This window comes from Gopherus flavomarginatus, chromosome 5, assembly GCF_025201925.1.
Source record: "Gopherus flavomarginatus isolate rGopFla2 chromosome 5, rGopFla2.mat.asm, whole genome shotgun sequence".
Classification (NCBI taxonomy): Eukaryota; Metazoa; Chordata; order Testudines; family Testudinidae; genus Gopherus; species Gopherus flavomarginatus.
The window spans coordinates 19,881,386-19,903,675 of record NC_066621.1 but is presented as its reverse complement, the minus strand read 5'-3'; the positions used below and the strand labels follow the sequence as shown (position 1 = coordinate 19,903,675).

The window sequence follows — 22,290 nt, the reverse complement described above, 5'->3', positions numbered from 1 at the left end:
GCCCCCTCCCCAAACAACTTTCACACCACAAACAGGGTGCTTGATGTGTTTCATGAAGACCTCCCCTCAGATTTGTGGTTTGGGTGGGAAGCTCACACTAGCAGCTCTAAATGTGACCCATTAAAACCCCGATGTCCCTGGAGACGTGCGGGACACTTGGATGATGGTTCTGCTCTGGATCCCTCTGAATTTCTGTTCCAGCCCAGGCCTCTCTCCGATCATTTCTCCGGGACTCTGTCTCGCCGGCCCCTCTGATAGAGAGCTGTGCCAGGCCAGCAGGCTGCTGCTGCGCTGGAGACTTAAACCTGGCAATCGAATTCAATCCCTCCCCCTGTACTATAAATACACCCAACGCCATCTCCCCCAGGATGGGGCCGCAGAGCGAGGGAGCAGGCAGCGCTGGTGGGAGCTCGTCCCGCTGAGCTGTGAAACCTCCCGGACGCTCTGGTAACTGAATGCTGCCCACTGGCCTTGGCTTGTCTCTGGGGCTGGGAATGGGGAGCCACTCGGCGAGGCGGGGGAGTGAATCTCTCTGCCTTCCCAAAGGTCACAGTGACCTTCTCTTTCTCTGGCCCTTTGTGCAGCTCCTTGCTCAGGTGTGTGAGTGTGGCCAGGCCAAACCGTCTCCCTTAGGGGGTGTGGTAGAATTCTCCCCATAAGAGGTTGTGGCAGATTAATACACCCTCCCCAGGGATTCCCTTCCATCACTCTCTCCTGTTCCTCTCCCACCCTGTGGGTTACTGCACGGGCTGATCCCAGCTATCCCCATTTCACTTGATGGTAGTTTGCATTTGTGTGGTGCCTCTTGTCCTCAAGGATCCCACAGGGACATATGACAATGTATACGCAGCCCCAGAATGCAGCCACCTTTGGGGAGGAAAAGGGCTGGCCCTGCACAATGGTGAGCGTTGGGGCAATACTCTCCAGGCAGGACCTCATGTCAGCTGCCTGGAACTCTGCAGGCCTAGGGGTGTCAACATGGTGCTTAGACAACAAAGCCATGTGTTTGTGCGTTTGGAGCCACGTGAACAGGTTTGGCGCAGAGCAGGGAAGCCAGTTTCTCCTCTGTGCTCCTTCTCCGGGGCCCCCTGCACCCTGTTGGTGTGAGACCCTTTCTAACTGCAGGGCTGCTGCTCTGAAGAGATCTTCCTCCCTTCCCTTGCCTCAGCAGAGAGCAGCAGGTGGGTGTGAGCTCTTGCCTGAAACTCCCCGCAGGGGGAAATCGGAGTGGAACTTGCAGCCTTGGATTTCCCCCCTCTGGCTTTCTTGTCAGCAGGAGCGAATTCTGCACCAGGGAAGGTCACGCCCAGGCTGTAAGCTGAAACTTTTTGTCTTTCAGGTGAGAGGTGCAGCTTGCTGCACTAGCTCCCAGCCAGCAGCGTCCTGTCTGGGCTTGTCTGTGAACTTTTATCCTCTTTAAATGCGGGGGGCCCGGGGAAAGAAGAGCTCCCATGTGGGCCCAGCAAGGACTGACCCAGCACCAGCCAACCTGGTGGGCCCACAGCTGAGCAGGAGCTGAACCAGTTCACAGGGCAGCTATCCCTTCCTACCCCCTATGTCAACAGATCCTCCTGCCTTCCCAACTCTCCTGGAGCAGATTGTGCTTCCACCCCTGCCCCAGTACATCTTAGCTAGCTTCCCTTCTTCTCTCCCCAGCAGCAGGGGGCAGTCTCCTGATTGCAGACCTGGGTATGCTTCAATGTTGTGGCACAGAGCTGGAGAGACCCTCTGACCAGGATGGGAGCTAGAGGCTATTGTTCCCGATGCTTCTGCCAATCCTCCTAGTTAATTCCGGAATGCAGGAACCATCTCCTCTCACCTTCGCTCCAGGTGAGAATCCTCCTTCCAGTTCTGCTGCAGTAAGATGCTAGGTGCAGAGGCTTCTTGGGAGATCTCTCCCCAACAGCAGTGTCCGGAGACATTCAGGGTCTGGCTGAGCCATACTCCACCTATGCAGGCTGCTCTCAGCCCTGATGTCACTGCAGAGGAGGGCAGCACCAGCAGTGGAGGGTCAGGCAGGGTCCTTGCAGGAGGAGAGTTTAAATGCATAGCTGGAGTTAGTGGTGAGGAAGGGGCTTGAAATAACCTTTTCTAAAGTGTCTGCAGTGTGTAATTCCCAAGGAGGGTAACGGGTTGTTTAGAAGGGAGTAAGAAGGTGGAAATAAGGAAAGGAGAACATAGGCTGAATGTCAGGACAGCCTGCCTGGAATGCCGCCACCGCCAACCTCTACAAAGAAAGCGTGGATGCCCATCAACAAAGCTTTGATGTAGGAATTCAAATCGACTATCAGCGTCGCAATAAGGATGTGTTAGCTTGGGTTAAAAAACGCAGAAGAACTATTCGTAGAGAAGATTTGATCAGCTTCCTATGTGGAAAAGTTCCTCCTCCACGAAACTCTAGAGCTCCCCCAAGACTGACTGTAGTATCCCCTAACCGAGCTACTTCAACAGAAATTAGCTTATCTGTAGAGACTGATTTGCAGCCCTTCCATTAAACCATAGCTCTGCGTGGTCTTAGTGGTGCAATGGCTAGTATAAGCGTTCGTTCAAGTACCCCAGGTTCTCCCACTCACATAAGCAGTGGTTCCAATGCTATGATCTTTATCAGGAGATGGACCAGGCTCTCAATACACCACTGCTTGGGATGGTTAAAAAGCAGCCTGGACAAAATGCTGGAGAACCAGGAGCCACCCTGCACTGCCTGCTAGGCAGGAACTGTGATAGTCTGTCTCTGGCATCTGGGGCTTCTGGTGCAAGCAGGGTGGGAGGGTCTCCAGTGCACTTTGAAACAAACCTGAGCATATGTCAGAAGACCCAGCTTAACATGAGAGCGGCCATCCTGGGTCAGACCAATGGTCTGTCTAGCCAGTGTCCTGTCTTCCAACAGTGGCCAATGCCAGGTGCTTCAGAGGGAATGAACAGACAGGGCAATTCCATACCCTGTGGTCCATGCCCAGCTTCTGGCAAACAAGAGGCTAGGGACATTCAGAGATGGGGTTGCATCCCAGCCCATTTTGGCTAATAGCCATTGATGTACTGATCTTTCAGGAACTTACCTAGTTCTTTTTTGAACCCTGTTATAGTTTTGGCCTTCACAACATCCTCTGACAATGAGTTCCCCAGATTAATAATGAGACATGTATTTGGGAGCCTGTGAGATCATCTCATTCTATATCATGTTGTAACCTTGCCCTTGCCTGTAAATAGGGGCATGCTAGCCCATCCTTAGCAGTCCTTGTCTTCCTCCATGTTACAGAATCTCCAGAACAAAGCTCTCTCCTAGTTTCCAACCTCATCCTTGGATTTTTCACCCTCCATCCTCCTGCTTCCCAGTCCTGCAGCACCTTGCTAATGTTCCTCAAACACTGGCCTGCATTCCTGTCCCCACCTCCCCTCCCTCTGTAAAGCCGGCAGAAGCTGACCCCACCACCAGGAATAGCCTTCACTACACCTGTCTCCTGAGGCCAGACCCTGAGCTGGTGTAAATCCATGTAGCTCTGTTGAAGTCACTGGAGCTACATCAGTTTCTATCCACTGAGGACCTTGCTCCATGACACACATTATAGCTCCTGTCTCCATCCATGTTTCCCTCCCAACCTATGACTCCTGAGCAACCTGAGATCAAGGGCATCATTGCTTTAATATCTGATGCAGCATCTCTTGTGTTGTCATATCCTGCCCTTGTACAGGAGTGTGGACTCAAGCTAAATAGGCCCCTTCCATCTCTGTGGGCCCAGTTTTCCTCTTATAAGGCAGAACTGTTTCCATTACAGTCACCTTGGTGTTTGTAAGATCACACTCTCTGCTTGCCTCCATTTCCCCTATGCTTATTCTCCCCCAAATTCAAGCATTCCCTCCCTCCGCTGCTGCATCTATGGAGGCCACGTGTGTGAGATTGGAACCCCACGTGTATTGCTTCGTATGCGCCGATGGGGTGTTGGAGTTTGAGGATGGAATTTGTGGTGCTACGTATCGTGTCCTGATTTTTACCTGGATTTTTAAGGCCTGGCTACGAGAACAGATATGGAGCCAAAGTGAAATGAAGGCAGGCAAGAAGATTTGCTCTCAAAATAAAATACTGGGGGAGAGAGACTGTGATGAGCCTAACAAATAAACAGCTGGCATTGATTAACTAGATATAGTGGGTTGTAGACACCCCTTGGAGCCCAGGTATTGTGCTGGCATTGCTGTATGTACCAGCTCTGACCTGCACCATCCCTGCTTTTCCAGCCCTGGGCACTCTTCCCCCACAGGTCCTGGGGAGGGACAGCTGTTCTGCAGCGAGTGCAGGTCAGGAGGTGTGTATTTGTGCACGTGTGTGCCTGCACTACAATGTCCTTAAAGCCCCCCTTTGCACCCCGATCCCCAAATCTCGATGTGGTCTTTAAGGGCTGGTTCCTGAAGGCTGCTCGGACTCTCACTGGCTGCCCGGGGCACAAATTTGACCCCCCACAGCTGGTGATTGGCATATTTAGGTCACACCCCCTATCTCTGCTACACCAATACCAGCAGGGGAGAGTTGTTCTTCGCTGGCTCTGTGCTGCCAGGGGATCCCTCTACGATGGGCAGATCATGCCGCACTAGTGTCAGAGTCCACTAGTGGTATAGCACAACGTGGTCTCACCAGATTGGAGAGAATCCAGCCTAATGCAGTGATTAAAATAGAAACAGGAGCTCCTCTCTACTTAGAGCAGAGATGGGGGAGCTGTGCTCCCCAGCCTTCCCCGCCTCCCCCTTACTTAAGCTCTTGGCCCTGTGTCTCTGTTTTGAGGGGGATGTTTGGTGGGTTACTAAAGAGGGAACGTGAAGGTTGAGGAAGGGAGGGGAAAGTGAGAGAAGCGGCAGGAAAGAAAGACGGTAGGAAGCTGGAAAGTGGATGAATATATCCCTGAGGGGAGTGGTGATGGAAGTAGGTAGTTCTCATGGGCTGTGCTGAAATGTACTGAAGCTCCTGGGAGAATGAGAACTCCCCTAGAACATTGGTTCTGGAGAAGGTATCTTCTCCGTTCTGAGTGGTGAGGTCACCATTTTGTATGCACTCAAAGAGGCAGCGAGAGGCTTGGATGAGCTCCAGGAAAGAGGGTCGCCATTGGAGAGACCTACCTGAGAAATGGGAACATTAACCTCAAGAGGTCTTGGTCTTGCATCTTGGTCAAATCTGAGACCTTTCTGCACATTGAAGGAAAATCTCACCCCAGCTCTTTGTGACAACCTTCAGCTCCTCATATCCTCCGGAGAGCTTGCTTACAAAGGTCAGCCAATCTCCTGGCCACACTAGGGGGCGGATAAAGATGGCAAACTAAGCTGCGGGAGCTGAGTTTGATCCTGCGAGGCCCCTGACATTACTGGAGAACTGATACAAGGGACCTGCGGAACTCACTGGCCTCCTGGATTTGGGAATGGAGCAGGCCATGGCCCTGATTTTTGAGTGAAGGAATCCCTCTGCCTTCCCCAAGGACAAGCTGATATAAAAGAAGGAAGGTGACATGTTTCACTCCAGCCTCCCTCCCCAACCCCAATCAGGTTAGGCAGCCCCACACCTCCAAAGGAAGCCCAGCATGGCTGGTTTCCCAATTGTTATTGTGGTCGCTGTTTTGTAAGGGCTGGGTGGAGCCTTGGATTCATCATCTCTTGCACTGTACGTCAAAGCTATGACTCGCCGCTCGCCTGCACCCTCCCTCCAGGAAATGGAATTTCTTGGCTTGGCAAGACACTGTTTTCCCAGTAGTTGCCACTCGCACCATGGCCAGGCCACTCTTGGTTCTTCCTCTCTGTGTCCCCAATTGGGTGGGGCAGGGAAGCTCTATGTTTTTCCCTTCTCCCCCACCCCAAATACTCAGAGCTTTGATTGTGTCGTCACCTGATGGGAAGGAAAGCTCAGGGTGATCTCTGAGGTTTCCCCACTAGTGGGGTCAGTAGGAGAAGACGTGTGGATACTAATTCAGCCTGTAAGCAGCGATGGGAGACCTGGGCACTAACGCAGGCCTGAGGTCTGCATGTGTGTTTGTACAGCCCCTAGTGCCACAGCATCTCCATTCTGCTTGGGGCCTTCAGCAGCTACTGTCATATTAACAGTAATGGCTGGTTGGAGGCAGGATTCCAAACCCTTGGTTAGAGTGTCCTGGGTGGGATCTCCTGGGAACACAGGGCTTGTCAGACAGGATCAGCCCAGGATCTGTTCAGCCCAGCATCCTGTTTCCAAGAGGGACCAGTCCCAACTGGCTCAGAGGAAGGTCCTGCAGTTACAAGGACATCCTGCTCCCAGAGACCGCTTCCTCCTGACCCCAGTAGTGAGTGGCCATGCCATAAAGCAAAGGGGTTCACAATCCCTTCCAAACCTCATTTCCTCCCTTCTAGGACCCTCCTGTGATATTCTACAGTAGTTGCGCAGAAAGCTTCAGTGTATCTCCCCCCCACCCCCCAACCGTGCTGCAGTGCTCAGCCACAGGGGTTCCTGCGTCTCCTGGAGTGAGAGGAAGCAAGGTGTCTCCAGGAGAGGGTGTTGGGGAGGGGAGGGTCTCAATATTCTCTCCATGTGTTGCAAGAAGAGGAAATTCTGCTGCATCCTGGCCCCGTGCAGAAACATGGGTGTCTGTCTGTCTCTGGCAGGCGTTCAACTGTTACCCTGCTGCTCTTTACCCCGTTCGCCTTCTCCAGCAGCGGCTCCTCAGTTCTGTTCCCCTTTGCCTCCTGAGCTAACCAGCTCTTGCCTGCACCTATGCTCCCCTTGCAAGCTCTTGCACACCCGTGCTCCCCAGAAAAACCCTGTCCCTCCACCCCATCCCAGTGCAGCACTCACAACTGGGCGTGTGTGTGTGTGTGTGTGTTTGGGGAGCCAGGAAGCTGCACAACAGCCGCAGAGCCTCCCTCTCCATCCCTCCCCCTTCTCTTTGGCTAACTGCTCCAATTCTGTTCTCCTTATTTGGCCACACTGCTCCCAAAGAAGGGGGGTGTGCGAGTGGAGGACGGGGAGGGGGGAGCAGCGGGAGAGACTGGGTGACATCACGGGGCTCGGGGAGAGACAGAAAAAAAAAGTTACTTTAAAAAAAAATAATAAATCCCTGCGCACTTGAACCAGCAGCTTGCTGCAGTTCCTTTAAAAGGAGATGTCTGTACTGGAGACCTCTCATGCGCTCTCCCAGCCCCTCCGGGAAGCCTCTAGCTGAAGGAGACACCTCTGTTCTCAGCTCCCCACCAGCAGCAGCTGCCGCCAAACATGTTATTGCAAAACATGCTCTGGGAGCTGAGCAGGAAGGGGGGGAGCAAGAGGGGAGGTGAAGTCGCAGGCGCTGGTTTGAGGCCTGTCTGGCAGAACCTGTCTGGGGAGCAGAGCTTCCCCTGGGGGCCCCCCACTGGCGCTTTGCGCCCTACACGCAATACCCAGTGACCTTTCGGGGGAGGGGGCAGGCTTGTCCAAATAGACACGTTGAACCAGAGTCCCAAAGCAAGACTAGGGGCTGAGGCTTTCAGTGCTGGGATCCAGGCACCTGGCCCCCATTCAGATCAAGAGAAAGTGGGCATCCAAATCCCCTGGGTGCCTCCAAAAGTCTCTGCTGGGGTTTTCAAACCCTGCTCCTGTCTACAGACTTCATGTCCAACTCTTCCCATTTAAGCCACTGGGGAGTTTAGCCTTTGGCGGGGGCAGAGTTTGACGGCGAGGCTGCACTTTGGGCCCTAAGGGGCCCCCAGCAGGACTTTCATGCACTGCACAGCGAGGGAGCCTAGTGCCGACACAGGCTCTGTGTTGTTCTGTGGGGGGCAGTGACACCATGCTGAGGCCTCCCCACCGCATTGCCTGTGCTGCATCCCTGCACTGAGGTATGACCATGCCAAAACGCAGCAGGCCAGGGAGCTCCGAGGCAGCAGCACAGCTTGTGAGTAGCTGGGTTGTCGTGTAACTAGCAAGGGGCTGCAGTGGAGCAATACCCACTTCTCCAATGCCCAGCATGTAGCAGCCGAGCGTTTCTCATGCTGGGGGTCCCAACCCAAAAGGGGGTTGCGAGAGCGGCAGCTGCTGGCCAGGTGCCCAGCTCTGAAGGCAGCGCCAGCAGCAGTGCAGAAGTAAGGGTGGCATGGTATGGGTCATCACAGCCTGAAATATTTTCAAGGGGGATCACAGCAAAAAAAAAAGTTTGCGAATCCCTGTACCAGCCCGTATTCCAGGGGTTCTCAAACTGGGGATCGGGACCCCTCAGGGGGTCATGAGGTTAATACATGGGGGGTCGTGAGCTGTCAGCCTGCACCCCAAACCCTGCTTTGCATCCAGCATTTATAATGGGGTTAAATATATAAAAACATGTTTTTAATGTATAAGGGGGGTGCAATCAGAGGCTTGCTGTTTGAAAGGGGTCACCAGTACAAACGTTTGAGAACCACTGCCATATTCCATCTCTGTTATCTTCTGTCTTTGCATTCAAGGTGGCAGAGAGCCTCTCCCTGCCATGTGCAATTACCTCTTGAGAGCCAGTGACTTGGCAGCTGGTTCTTGCCTGATGGGCCGATAATTGCCCGGTAAAGCCTTGCTCTCCTCTCTTGATATGGGTAGAAGAGGGATGCAGGGTTGGGGCTGGAGGTTCTTGGAGGGCAGGGCTGTGATCCGGGGCAGGGGATGTGGTCCCGTCTTGGAGCTGGAGGTTTCTGGGGGCTGCCCTGTAATGTACCTCAGACCCATCTCTCCTCTGGCTCCAATAGTTTCTATAGGGGCGTTGCTGCCAGCTCTAGGACCCCTTTGTCTCACCTGACGGGAATCCATTCACTGCTGGTATCCCTAGCAGAGGAGGAACTTCCCCTCCCAGCCCCTATGTCCCCCTGCTCTTCTTGGCTGGTCGGAGGCAGTGTGCATACAGCTGGGGGCAGGATGTCAGGAGACGTCCATCGCTGACCTTTGCTTTGTCCCCTCAGGTTGTCGAGTTGCCATTTGGGGCTCGGGGTCGGAGCCCAGAGCAGCCATCACAATAGCGTCCAACAGCTGGAACGCTAGCGGCAGCCCCGGGGAGGGGCAAGAAGATGGACAGGAGGGAATGGACAAGAGTCTGGACAATGATGCCGAGGGAGTGTGGAGTCCAGACATCGAGCAGAGCTTCCAGGAGGCACTGGCAATCTACCCCCCCTGCGGCCGGCGGAAAATCATCCTCTCGGACGAAGGCAAGATGTACGGTGAGTGAGACCAGGCCATGCTTGGTTTTAGAAGGGATCCAGGCTTGACCCAACGGACACTACAGGGATGCCTGTTCAAATGTCCATCATTATGTTTCAGAGTGAACATCCGGTTACGATGAATAAGAGCGGCGCACAACTCTCTTAGAACCAAACTCTGCCCTTTCATTCCCACTCCAAAGTCCAATTAAATTGAGAATACATCCCTTTGGTTATTATGTTTTGTCTCTGACTCCAATTCAGGAGTAGAGCAGTAAATTTCTTGGGTTTGCTGCCAGTGCGAGGTGGTGGGCTCTGGCGATGAAAGTCCTGTCTTTCCTCACAGAACAGGTGTAGCCTGATGGAAGTGTTGTGTGAGAGTCCGAGTGGGGATTAAGGGTGCCCAAGAAGGCAGAAGCTGGAGGCTCAGGTTTGAAGTGCAAACATGAGGGGAGCCCAGACCTTGACTAGCAGAGCAAGTAAAGTCAAGATTGAGGTTGATCGGCAGAGCTGCGTTGGGAGCTTATTGCTGGAGCAGCTGGGGATGTGGTGGGTGGGTTGGGACTGAGGTGCCTTGAGAGAGCTGTATAGGGCGGGTTCTGCAGCACCTGAGGCTCTGACTTTCGGTCTCTCGCATCCAGTGGATGACTGAAATCACCCTGTGTCAGCCCCCGCGTTCTGACCTCATCTGGGTGACTGCTAGCTGGCGAGGGGAGTGGAGGGTGACAGAGAGAGAGAGAAGGTAAAAGTGAGTTTCTAAAGGGGAATTGCTTCTCCAGGCTCAGCCCCCAGATGCCCCAAGCCTGGACATCTCTGACACGGAGGCATTAGGAGCTCTTTGGATGAGCAGTGCCTTCCCTTCTGCCCATCACTTTCCAAGGCTTGGCCATTACTGTCTGCACCATGGGCACTAACCTAATATCTCAAGCACAGTATTCTGGGCCGTGTCCCTACTGGCCTATGGGGAGCACAGAAAGGGAAGCCAAACTGGGACAGGTTTGGCGACCATTTGTAATGGCTCAGACATGTCGAGAAGTGTTGAACTCTGTTCCCCATGCTGAGGATCCACAGTTCCCTTGCACTCTCCCAGTCTCTGTCCCTCCCTCTGTGACATCTCTCCCTTCTCTCGCTCCCTCCCTCTTTTTTTCACTCCCTCTCTCTTTCTGCTTTGCCTGACTGACTGGTTTGGTGAAGTTGCTGCCAGAGAGAGGCTCTGCGCAGGGAGTCCACACGCCTGGAGCTGGGCGTGAAAGCTGGTGTGTCTGGCCTCTCGTGCAGGTCACAAACAAGACACTTCCTTCCACTTCCGAGGCTCCCTCGGCACTGCCTTTGGATCTGTGTTTTCAAACCGCGGCTTGGCCTCAAAGTTCCCCCCATGTCGATGGTTTCCCCAGCTCTGAATTTTTGGGGCCACCCAGAGCCCTCTCCTTGCCCCACGTCTCCATCAGAAGCCCCTCCACTTCCATTTCCAACCCAGTAGGCCACATTGATCCAACAGAGTCATGGATTTGGCCTGGTGTCTCCCGCTAGAACAGGGTCACCTTGTCAATGCAGAGTCTGGCCGAGGGAAGTCTGTGCCCATGGATGGCTCTGGGGGACTGGGGCCCATTGCCTCTTGGGTTCAACTTTAAATACATTATTGGCGTGGCAAGATAGGCAAGTGTGGCCCAAGTCAGTGCATTCAGCATCTTCAGCTGGAAGCAGGAAGCCTTGTTGTTACAGGAACCTGCCTCCACCCATTGACGGTTCAGTGGGTTAGGATGCGGTGCCCACACTCTAGTTTCCATAGCTTTGTTGGCGTGACCAGCTAGACAGGTGCTTGCCTGAGTCGAGAGTGAGTCTGCGCCGAGGACAGGCCGGCAGTTAAGAGTTCGGCAGGGGGTGTCTTTGTGCAGTGAGCTGGGTGACTCTGAGCCCAGTTCCTGGCAGGTCAATTGTCCACATCAACACTTCACCATCGAAATTGGCACCTTCACGGGTGTTGTCAGCAGCAAGGCCATTGAAACTCGCCTCCCCTCGAGAGGGTCCTTCCAATGCAGATGTGGAACGCGCCTTCCCTGCTGCTAGCAGTGCTGTACCTGCTCTAGGGTGTCAGTCTTTAGGGATGTCAGTCCAGGACTCTTCTCCAGCACCATAAGGAAGTCCGACCTGGTTTCTGGCATCCTCTGCTGAGATCTCTCCTGTCCCAACAGCTCAGCACAAAGTTGGACTTGTTCAGTGCTTGGATGAAAAACCTCCAAGGAAACGCAGTGAGCTGGTGAGAATGGCACCAGTATTTCAGCGCAATGCAAGAGGGGGGGATATGCTGCTGGAGCGGGGCCTTTCTAATGAAATGGACAATAGAGATTTAACCCCCCCAAAACCGTTCTGGGCTTTCTGTCTCCCTCGCTGCTGGTCACTTGGGCTATGTGTAAACACATGTTGTCTCCTCCTCCTCCTGCTCCAGGCTGAATGCTCCTGTGATGTCACTACTCTGTGTTTGTGACCTCAGGCCTGTCTCCATGGGGATGGACTGTCATATTATAAACACTGTGTTACGACCTCAGAGGATGACTCATGGAGGTAGGGGGGTGGAACACTGTCTAATAGTGGTAAAAGTGCAAGACTAGGCTTCAGGAGGTCTGGGTTCTGTTCCCAGCACTGCCACCAACTCTGCCTCGGTTACGCCATCTTAATAATACAGGGAATACCTACCTTACACTTAATGTGTTTGTCTCTGTAAAGCACTTTGGAATCCTGGGAGGATGCTAGAGAAGGGCTAAGGATTTAGGATAGTTATATATTGATCATATTCTGAGAAACTGGGCACAGCTCTTACACCCGATCGGAACTGGCCAGATGTGTCTTTGTATCAATCCCTCGGGAATCAGCACTGAGCTGAAGGGAATTGCAGATGGCTGGTAATGCCTTACCTCTCTCTCTAGTTGCAAAAGACTCTAAAACACCTGACCAATTGGGCACAAAGCACCCATGAAATGTAGCCACCTCTGAGGAGCGGGACAGTCACCAGCACACTGCACGAGTTTGTCTTTTTAAGTTCTTCCCTAAGCATTGGCCATTCCATTAACAGCTCCCCTCCCCTTGCACTGGTCTCGCTGGCTCTCCATGCCTCTTTCCCCTGTTCTCAGATCTTCCTGCAGCAAAGCACGAATTCTCCCCACCCCTGCTCCCAAGATTCGGGGCCACCCAAAGGGACGTGCTTCACTGCACAGCCTTTCAGCCCTTTCACCCCTGCTCCCCACTCATGCCACCCAGCAGGGGCCCGTCTAGCCCAGGGCCTCAGGGATGGAGGCTAGGGAGCAGGGGGATTCCAAAGCGGGTGCATTTTTTGGATTTCTCTGGGAATAGTTGGAGTGCTGCTGGGGAGCTTGGCCTCCACTCAACAAAGCCAAGTGTGTAAACTGGTTTTTCCAGCCCCTGGGAGACATTTGGTAGTTGCTTAAAGAGACAGCAGCCCAATTCTGCTTTCATCTTCCACACTGCTGCACTTGGTACAGAAAGTCATTTTCACCTTCTCTCCCTGTCTCTCCGCACACGCACGCACACACACCTTGAAACTTCCTAGTTTTCCTCCTAGAGAAGAGAGCAAGGGTCTGTTGAACCGAACATACGGTGGGCCCAGGTCTGCGTCTGGTCTGGGAGGGAGCTCGGAATAGCTGGGCGAACTCGTAGTCCTTGGGCACCCAAGTCCACCAGCGGGAGTACTTCTTGGGGAGGCTGTGAGCTTCCCTACCCCAATCCTAGTTCTTCTGTGAGAGGAGGGATTGAAACCACCATGACCCTTGACTCTGATCTTTAAATCGTGATGTGAGGACCTCAGTAACTCAGCCAGAGGTGAGGGGTCTATTACAGGAGGGGGTGGGTGAGATTCTGTGGCCTGCAATGTGCAGAAGGTCAGCACAGATGATCATGGTGGTCCCGTTTTGCCCTTCAAGTCTATGATCTGCATGGCCTTAAATGACTCCCTGTGTTTGTGCTCCCCCCATTTGCCTGGTGGGGCTGTTGACCCCTTCTGTGGGCATTATTTCCAGCCTGTATGAATGTCCTCTGTGGCCCCCTAACGAGAAACCCCATGGAGAAGCTGAGGATCTCCATGCTGGAATAGTGGAAGCAATGGGAAACGAGTCATTGGCCGTGCAGAATCCAGGGTCCTCCCCGCAGGGGAAGGGCTTAGCTCACACTTGTCACGGGTTCTCCAGGCCGCACAGCCCCAGAGGGTGTCTCAGCCATGACCAGAGGGAGACTAACCCCAGCAGAGCCAGGGAATCCCACCTCCTCCACTGTTTATCTGGGAAAAGGGAGTGTTGTTCATCTAGTGTTACCCCATTGCCTTTTGTTCCTGCCCAGCCTACTTACCTCCCAGTACTCCAGTATCCCACTAAGAGAATACTCTAGTATTCGATAGCACGAGCCCCAGACTCGTCATTGTAATCAGTAACGTTGTGGACCATCGTGACAGAATTCAGTAGTATTTTCTTCTCTGAGGATTTCTGCAGTAACATCCCCTCCCAACAGCTTACATGAGTCTCCTTACGGTATTGCTGGCCGTTGTTTGTTAGCTTTATTACAGTAGTACCTAGTGGTCCCAGCCAAGACCGGGGACTGCGTTGTGCTAGGCAGTATGAAGGGGTCCCTGCCCTGAAACGCTTGCAATCCCCTGCTGTAGCGTTCTTTCCTTGGGGATGCCACTGTACTCTGACGGGATGAGAGCTCTTGCCAGTGATGGACCAAGACAGGACATGGTGGGGTATTCTGTAGCTTCCCTTGACAAGGGCGAGGGCTTCTCCAGCCCACCAGCATGGCTGTCTATCCAGATGGGCATTAGAGATGGGATTCTCCAGGAGGATCCCGGAGCATTGTAGCTCTGGCACTGCACTTGAGGGGTAGGGGTGCTCTGATTGCAGAGGGACTGAGCTCCCAGCTGCTGGCATAGAGAGGCCGAGGGAAGCAGTGGAAGGGGGGCAGCCTTGACCTATGGTAACCTCTAGCATTTGAATGGTGGCCAGGCTATGAGCATGGGGTGATAGTGGAGGGCTGGGGCTTGTCGGGCAAGGGATGTCTCTCTGTCTCTCAGGGTTGTTGCCAGGAACTCAGGGAGCCTGCGCCTTGCTCCCAGACAGCAGGTGTAACTTGAGTTGGACTCGGCCAGGGCTGGTATGCTGCGGCACGCGGATTGGCTGGAAGGTTGTCCCACTAGGTTATTTTTAACAGAGCAGTCCAACTGGTTCACGTGGTGGTGTCAGGGGAGAGGAATTTGGGGAATGTGGTAATTTGGAGGAGGGACGTGCCCTCCTAGAGGGAATGGCACAACCTCTGGTGAATCATGGGGCGGGACAGCCCTGCAAGGCCTGCTGGTACCAGAGAGTGAGAGAGCACGACCCTTAGCTACCTGGTACCATAGAGACAGGGAGGGGGGGCATGCACGGGGGGCCTTCCCGCTGTTCCCAGAGACAGACACGCACAGACTTAGCTACGCAGGTACCATAGAGACAGTGGGGCCCACACAGAGCTGTCCTGCTGGTACCACACACAGGGAGCAGAGAATAGGGTTGGTGTGTGCTAGTACCAGAAAGAGAGACACGCAGCTCCATGGTAGAGCAGAGGGTGCATGTGCGTGCGCGCACACACACACACATGCACACACACACCCCTATGCTCAGAGGGAGGAGAGTTACCCCCAGTTCACCACAGAGTGCAGGGGAGTCGGGGGCACAAGGGAGAAGTGACACATGCTGTTAAAATAGAGGTCAAGGGAGAGGACAGGATGTGAGAGAGACAGACACAGAGGGCGGAGACCCGCTCATAGCACTTGGGGAATGATGACCCCTTGAGACTTCTGCAAACTTCCAGAGCAGCTGAAAGAGGCTCCCACCCTGCAGGGAACCCTGCAGCGGCAGGGCCGAGGGTGCGCTGTTAATACCCGCTGAAAATAGTCCAGTGTCCCACGCCCATAGTGCACCGGTTGCGCCATGCCCCGCTGCGGGGCGTGGGCTGCCCCATATGGCCGCGCTGTGTTTGTAGTTCCTTCAGCCGTGCTCAGGATTGGGAGGATGATGGGGATGGAGGAGAGTTGGTGTGTCCCCGCAATGGGAGGGCTGGAAATACAATCGCTTCACTCTGCAGTCCTCCCCTCCCAGCAGGGTCCTATAGGACACCTACTGACCCCGAAGTCCCTCTTCTCCACCACGGTCACTTATTCTTCTTTTCTTGTCCTCCTTTCTCCACCCTTCTCTTCCTCTCCTCTTTGCCCCTGGGCCTCTACGCTCAGCGTTGCCCTCTCCTCTCTCAGCGTCTCCTCCCTTGCCACCCTCTGTCCAGATCCAGGGATCTTCAGGGTTATCTCCATTGCTCTCTCACACACCCTGCCACCCCTTTCCAGCTTCCCCCCAATGCCTTCCACCATGCTGTGGGGCCAGGCCTGCTGGGAGTGCAGCCTCTTCTGGCCACTAGGCCTCCTTGCTGCTACTTCCTAGGCCAGGGCCCACCATGACTCTGGATCCTTCAGGTCTCTTGTCTCCCAGATCCCGGCCTAGCTATAACCCCCAGGCTCTTGTGCTCTGACAGCTCTCCAGGGAATCAAGATTGAGATCCACGCTGCCAGGGTGAGCAGGCAGGCTGGGTGGGCACCTGCCATGTACTTCCAACAGCACCTCTCCAGGGTACAGCTAGCCTTGGGCGCCATCCACGCCCTGTGAAGGGAACGGTGCAGAGGCCGAGAGAAGTGGTGTCTGGGGAGCTCCTGGGGTGAGAGGCCCCAGGGCGAGGGTGGAAGAGCAGACCTCAGACCCCAGGGATGAACAGGAAGGAAATGGCTGCGGCAAGCCAAGTACTTAGCAGTTGTCCCCTGATTACTCTCCTTGGGCTGCGTTTATTTCTAATGTGCAGTTTGCAGTGGAGAGGCTGCAAGGGGAAATGCATCTAACAGTGCCAGCGCCGCCACCCCCCCCCGAGGATCAGCCTCACCAGGCCCCTCAGATAGCACCCCGAGATTGTTGGTCTCGGGTGGAAGGACTGGGGAGGGGCTGAAGGCTGGAATCTCCTCTTCTCCCTCACATCTTTGGGGTAGCCCAGCAGGTACAGACAGGTCAGGCTGGGCCTCGGCCCACCTGATTCTGTGCGGCTAGAGACTAGGAAACCAGAGCCCTTGGTTGTGGGCGTTTATGGGAATGCAGGATTAGCTACAGCTGCCTTCTAAGGGGAAGTAGTCCAGCCGTCCCCTGTGGGGGCCAGTATTAACCCAGGGCATGGGGAATCACTCCAGCTGTTCCCTGTGGGGAGCCCCATTACTGCCAGGCAAGCTTGCCTCTGTGTGTGAGGGAACAGCGGCTGAGTGGATGGGCCACTGGACTGAAACTCAGAAGACAGGAGTTCTATTCCTGTGCTGCTGGATGACTTTGGGCAAGTCACTGCCCTATTCTTTGTGCCTCAGTTTCCCCAACTGTAAAGTGGCCTCACAGGGGTAGTGAGGACTGGGTGAGTGCATGCTCCAGGGGCAAAGGGGGGGGGTCTGTTTAACCCCCGTAAGGGGTTGCACACCTCCCTTTGTCCCCCAAGGGACATGGTCCCTGCTCCAGCTGCTCTTTTGGAGGAAGCATTGTTACTCCCGCATATGGAGCCTTCCTTCTCTTGCCCTCCCCGGAAGGCATGGGATGCAGCTGACCCAGCGCAGCACCTGGCGCTGTCTGTCGCCGTGTTGCTGGCAGAATTGCAGAGGCATGAGGAGGGGGCGAGGGGAGCTTGTGCTTCTTCCCTTACAGTGTGAGGCCTGTTCAGAGAGCCCCTCCCCCTGCCCCCAGAAGGCACGGGGTGTCGGCGCTGCGACAAAAGTTGTTTGGCTTTTTTACTCTTTTTTTTTTTAAAATCCTAAACTAGCTCCAAGGGCATTATGACTAGCTCCAGCCACCACCATCTGGTCCATTAAAATAAATCTGGCGTGCTTCCCCACCCCCACATCGGGGAGGGGGAGGGGGAGGGGGGAAGGAGAGAGAAGAAAGCTCCCAGCTGCTCTGAGGTTTGAATTTAGATTGGCCACAGCTGGCCTGTAAAATGTGGAGCAAAAGCACTTCTGCTTCGGATTAGGCCGAGGATGTCGGGCAAGGCTGTTTAAAAGGCCAGTGCTCCTGGAAATGCGGATTGGGCCATGGGGAAAATTTGGGGGGTTGCCAGTGTTGCTTACGTCTGAACCCAAATCTCGTGCCGTGCTCTTCGCCCATTTCCGCAGGCTCACTGGCCTCCTGCTGCAGCCTGTAGAGTGGCCAGTTCCCCTCCCAGGAGGAGGGGAGGGGTGTCTCCAAGAGCAGTGATCCCAAAGCGCCAGGTTCCCGGTGGAACGAGCGCAGAAAGCTCTCCTGCCATTCTTGGCGGTGTCGTCCAAGAGCGCTGCGGGAGGGAAGGAATCTCATCCCGCAGACGCGATAGGAGGAGTTTCTGGGTGTTCCATATCTGCACCCAGCTCTCTGGTTGGCACAGACTGCCCACCATTTGGTGCGTGATTTCAGTCGGAACGGTCCCCTCCATCGTGGTCATTTCATTGTGTCCTGGCCCCTCTCTTCCCATCAATGCTGTCACCTGTCACCGAGGCCCTCACAGACCCTTCCAGCCTGCCCCCCAGCTGGCTCAGTCTGGCCTTGACAGCTACCAGGACAGCACCCCCTTCTGCCAAAGCCTAGTCACTTGACCTGTGGCTTGGAGAGAAACCTTGGTTAGGCCAGGGCTGGGGTGTTTTTGGACTAGGGAAGAGAAGTGTTTGGGTGTCAGGGACGAGGCAAAGGACCTGGCAAGATGTTCCTGCTTTGATTTTGTTCTTACTCTTTCATTTGCTCTAGGTCGCAATGAATTGATAGCAAGATACATCAAGCTCCGGACGGGGAAAACACGGACGAGAAAACAGGTAAAAAAAACCTGCTTTACTTTATTTGAAGAAAGGGTCCGAGTGCGAGACCTTTGGCTGATAGACTCGGCCTCAAGGACAGTGCTGGGAGTCTGGTGCCCTTCGCTTGGCTTGTCGTCGCACCCTGGGAGGATGAGGAAGGACTGTGTGGACTAGCAGGCAAAGCCCAGGGCAGAGTCTGGATGCCTGGGTTCCACTTCCAGCTCTGCCGCTGGCTTGCTGCGCGTCTCGCGTTTCCCCTCGCTGTGCCCCCTTTTCCCCGTCCGTGCAATGAGGATTACGCTGAACTGCGTCACAATGGGGGTTATGAGCCTCCTGTATGCTGCACCTGCCTGGTGTGGCATGGTCAGCTAGAGAGGGAAGAGTCTGCTGCAGCCTTGGCTAACGGCCTCTTTTAGCTAAGGCAGTAGAGGCTTCTGTGCTAAGATTCAGCAGGTTCCCGGCTGTGGTCGTCCCATTGTGAGGCATCAGAACACCTGGTGTCTGGGATTCAGTTGGGATCGGCACTCCGGTGTGTGCCTGCATAGCCCAGCCTCTCCCATCCCTGAGCCTCGTTAGCGTCCCGGTGGACCCAGCCACATCCCAAGAGCAGTCCTCTGCATGGGGCAGCGACATGCCTGCCTCCCCTCCTCGGGGGAGCTGTGATGGCGAATGTGGCATGGGAAATGTTATTTGAACCTTCAAAAGTCATTTGATTTGGGATTTGGCTTGTGATTGGGCCTTGGGCCTAGGGCTCATGGGATCTAACTGTTTTATACACACCCGCCCTATCGCTTCTGGTGGAATCTGGGCCTGAACCCAAACACCTCTAGATTTGCACCTGGATCTGGATTGGGCACCTGGCCCCTTTCCTTCTACAGGCCAGCCTCCAGCTCTGAATGGTCACTGGCATGTTTGAGATCTCTAGCGAAATCCTGAGTCTTTCATCCCCTCTTCTTCTAGATCCAGCTCTGGAGTCCCTCTCTGCCAGTACTCTTTACCAGGACAGGGGATGCTTGTGTAACCCAGGTGCACTAGAATACTGTCCTGTCAGCCGTGGGCATGGGCAAAGAGCTCTCTCCCACCCCCACCAGAAGCGCGGACTGTTGTGGCGGGAGAGTCCTAGAGCTCCTTGTTCCCACCTGCATCCCCTCCCTCCAGCCAGCCCTGTGCTCCTTGCCCCCATGCATTGTATTGGGTGAGGTGTGCAGAACTGGGGACTAGCACCAGGACAGCATTGAAAATCAGCTGACAGCGAATCACACCTGCTGTGGGAGCTCTGGGGTGTTATCTGCCTCATGGGACCAAGGGAGTAGGAATCCTGTATCCACTTCCACGCCTGTGTCTGTGAGTGCTTCTGGACCAGTCCAGGGACGGAGCTGATTGTCCATAAGCCATGGAGAGGCTCTTTCCATTTGCAACAGGTCCAGTTGCCAACAGCCATCTCGCTGCTCCCCATGCTTGAAACTCCCTCTGGCTATGACCAGTGCACGCTCCGTGATGGGATGAGAACAGCAGGTCACCGGTGCTGTGGCTGGCTGTGGTTTGTAGCATGGTTCCTGCCAATGCGAGGGGGAAAGGATCTTGGAAATCTGACTGCCGCTCGCCAGTTTGCTCTCCCCCGGCCTGTGATAACAGGTAGCTCTAGACTGGCTGGCAAGAGGAGCAGCGATGGGGGGCAGGACAGTCTAAGGAACTGGGATTTTGGAGACAGGGTTTGATCCCCAGCTCAGACACAGACACCTTGTGCAAATCATTAATCTATCTTTGTGCCTCAGCTCCCCATCTGTAAAAGGGGATAATAGCACTGCCCTACCTCCTAGGAAGGATACAATACATCAGTGATTGCTACTGCATTGATGGAGGCAGTATAAGCACCATAGCTAGGCTGATGGATTGTAAGGTGCTTGGATCCTATGGGCGGGAGGGCTGTTTAGATATGTGGATAGACAGATGACCACGTTGGTTTCATGCAGGAGAACTTTTCCTCTGTGTTAAAGCTTTGAAATGATCCCTTGAAAACTTATCTGGGCTTAGTGGTACGGGTGGGAGGGCAGGGGCAGATGCCACTAAAATGGATGAATAGAGAGGAATTTTGTGTTGGAGCATGCAGCCTTCACTGGGTCCCTCTGGAGGCAGAGGTTTGACCCAAGAGCAAACTGAACCCGATCACCATCAGAAATGTGTCCGAGGCATCTCGATACACAGCAGACAGACTCTGCACTGGAGAAGCAGCCAAGGGACTGGAACTAGTTGCAAGAGAGCAGGATGTAGGGGCAGCTGATGGTCAGAAGGGAGCATGTGGGAAATGATACCACATTGCTACACAGATGAGGCCAAAATTTCCAGCTCTGGGTGACCCAAGAGAGGTTCCTAACTCCATATTCAGGGTTCTGAATAGAAAACATCCTGCACGCCACCCATCAAAAGACGAGCCTGGAGACTTAAATTCATAGCTCTGGTGGATTTAATAAAGACCGCGGATTTATGGCTCATTAGAGCAACCTGTAACCCACTAAGCCTCCTTTGTCCTAGGACTGTAGAGATATGCAGTGCTCACTTCCCCTTGAATGGTCTCTTTAACGTATGTTAAGTGCGTTTCTGTTTCATCTTGTGTTTAGCTGTGATGCTCGAGTACCTTTCCCAGACCAGAATCAGAGCTCTGTGTGGCTCGAAAGTTTCTCTCTCTCACCAACAGAAGTTGGTCCAGTAAAAGATATCACCTTACCCCCCTGGGATCAATACAGCTATAATGACACTGCACACACCTGATTTTCCAAGGCTTACAGCTGTCATTGACCTGAGTGAGGGTTGTGGATTCTCTGGAAACCAGCCACCTTTTATTTAGACACTCAATGATGCCAGGGGTTCTCCTGCCGGTATAGTTAATCTATAAGAATGGCCATACTGGGTCAGACCAAAGGTCCATCCAGCCCAGTATCCTGTCTTCTGACAGTGGTCAATGCCAGGTGCCCCAAAGGGAATGAACAGAACAGGTAATCATCAAGTGATCCGTTCCCCATCGCCCATTCCCAGCTTCTGGCAAACAGAGGCTAGGGACACCATCCCTGCCCACCTCCCCGAGAGGCAGTAGCTAGGTCAATGGAAGAATTCTTCTGTCTGTCTAGCACTGTCTGCACCAGGGTCAGGTGGGCATAACAACATCACTCGGGGGATGGATTTTTCCCAGCCCTGAACAATGTAACTTGGTTGACTTCACTTTTTTGAGTGGACCTGGCCCTGAAAATTTTTGCCTGTGTTTTTCCTCCTCTTTGCGCAGCACAATTCACAGAGATGTGAGGGAGCCTGCTGGAGTCTGTTCTGGCTCCTGCATCTTCCCTGGAAGGATTCGCTATGCTGCAACTGCAGGGCCAGATTCCACCTGGCAGAGCCTCACAGGGTCGGCACAGCCATGTGGAAGGGCAAAATTTGCCTTTCACAAACTCCCTCCCTGATGGCAATGCATGAGAAGGAAGGAGCCCGGGCTGAGTGTGCAAGGCTGGCACTTAGAGAAACCATTTCTTTGTTGGTTAGATGGGCCCCCTTTGCAGAGAACCACCAAGCGCTAATAGCCTTGGCATCCACAGCACCATTGGTTGCAGAGTTAGAACCAAACTGCAAAGTGAAACGAGAGGGGTGAACTCACAGGGCACGTGCCCGTTCTATGGGCCAGATCCTCGGCTGGCATAACGTTTACACCAGCTGAGGATCTGGCCTGATATTTTTGGCCACTGTTGCTCGTGTTCCATAGGAGGAGTGCTAGTTCTCAGGAGTCTCCGCTGACCCCCGGGCTGGCCCCGTGTATCTCGAACGCTCGGCGCGCTGTTGTCACAGCGCAGTGTGGGATCATGTCTTCATTCTCTTTGTGTTTTCCTTTTTGAATGGCTTGGCGGGCCCTAGGTGTCCAGCCACATACAGGTTCTAGCTCGGAAGAAGGTGCGGGAGTACCAGGTTGGCATTAAGGTACGTTGGAGACCCTGCCCATGCGTCCGTGGTGTGTGAGCATGGGACAGCCCCTCTCCTTCCTCTCCTCTGCTCTGGTTGACGGCTCTGCTGTTTTCCCCTCTCCTTCTGCTTTCTCTCTGCAGGTCTCTAGCCACTTGCAGGTTCTAGCCAGACGGAAATCTCGCGAGATTCAGTCCAAGCTGAAGGTACGCGCTCCCCGGCTTCCCCCCACCTCCCGCTTGCCCCTGAGCAGTGGCCGTGCTGACGACTAACACACTCAGCTCTGTGGTGTGCCGCTTTCTCTTTCCTTTTTATGTCTTTCCCCCACTCCCTTCGTTCCT

At 54.2% G+C, this 22,290-nt stretch overlaps 1 protein-coding gene across 1 annotated transcript in view; it reads left to right on the top strand.

The window, feature by feature from the left end:
- TEAD3 (TEA domain transcription factor 3) overlaps positions 1-22,290 on the top strand; it is a 57,515-nt gene that overhangs the window by 17,081 nt on the left and 18,144 nt on the right. The window contains exons 2-4 of the mRNA XM_050953141.1: positions 8,902-9,156; positions 17,961-18,025; positions 22,093-22,155. Of these exons, the coding sequence (XP_050809098.1) occupies positions 9,021-9,156; positions 17,961-18,025; positions 22,093-22,155 (264 nt within the window). The 5' untranslated portion in view covers positions 8,902-9,020. The remainder of the gene's footprint in view (positions 1-8,901; positions 9,157-17,960; positions 18,026-22,092; positions 22,156-22,290) is intronic.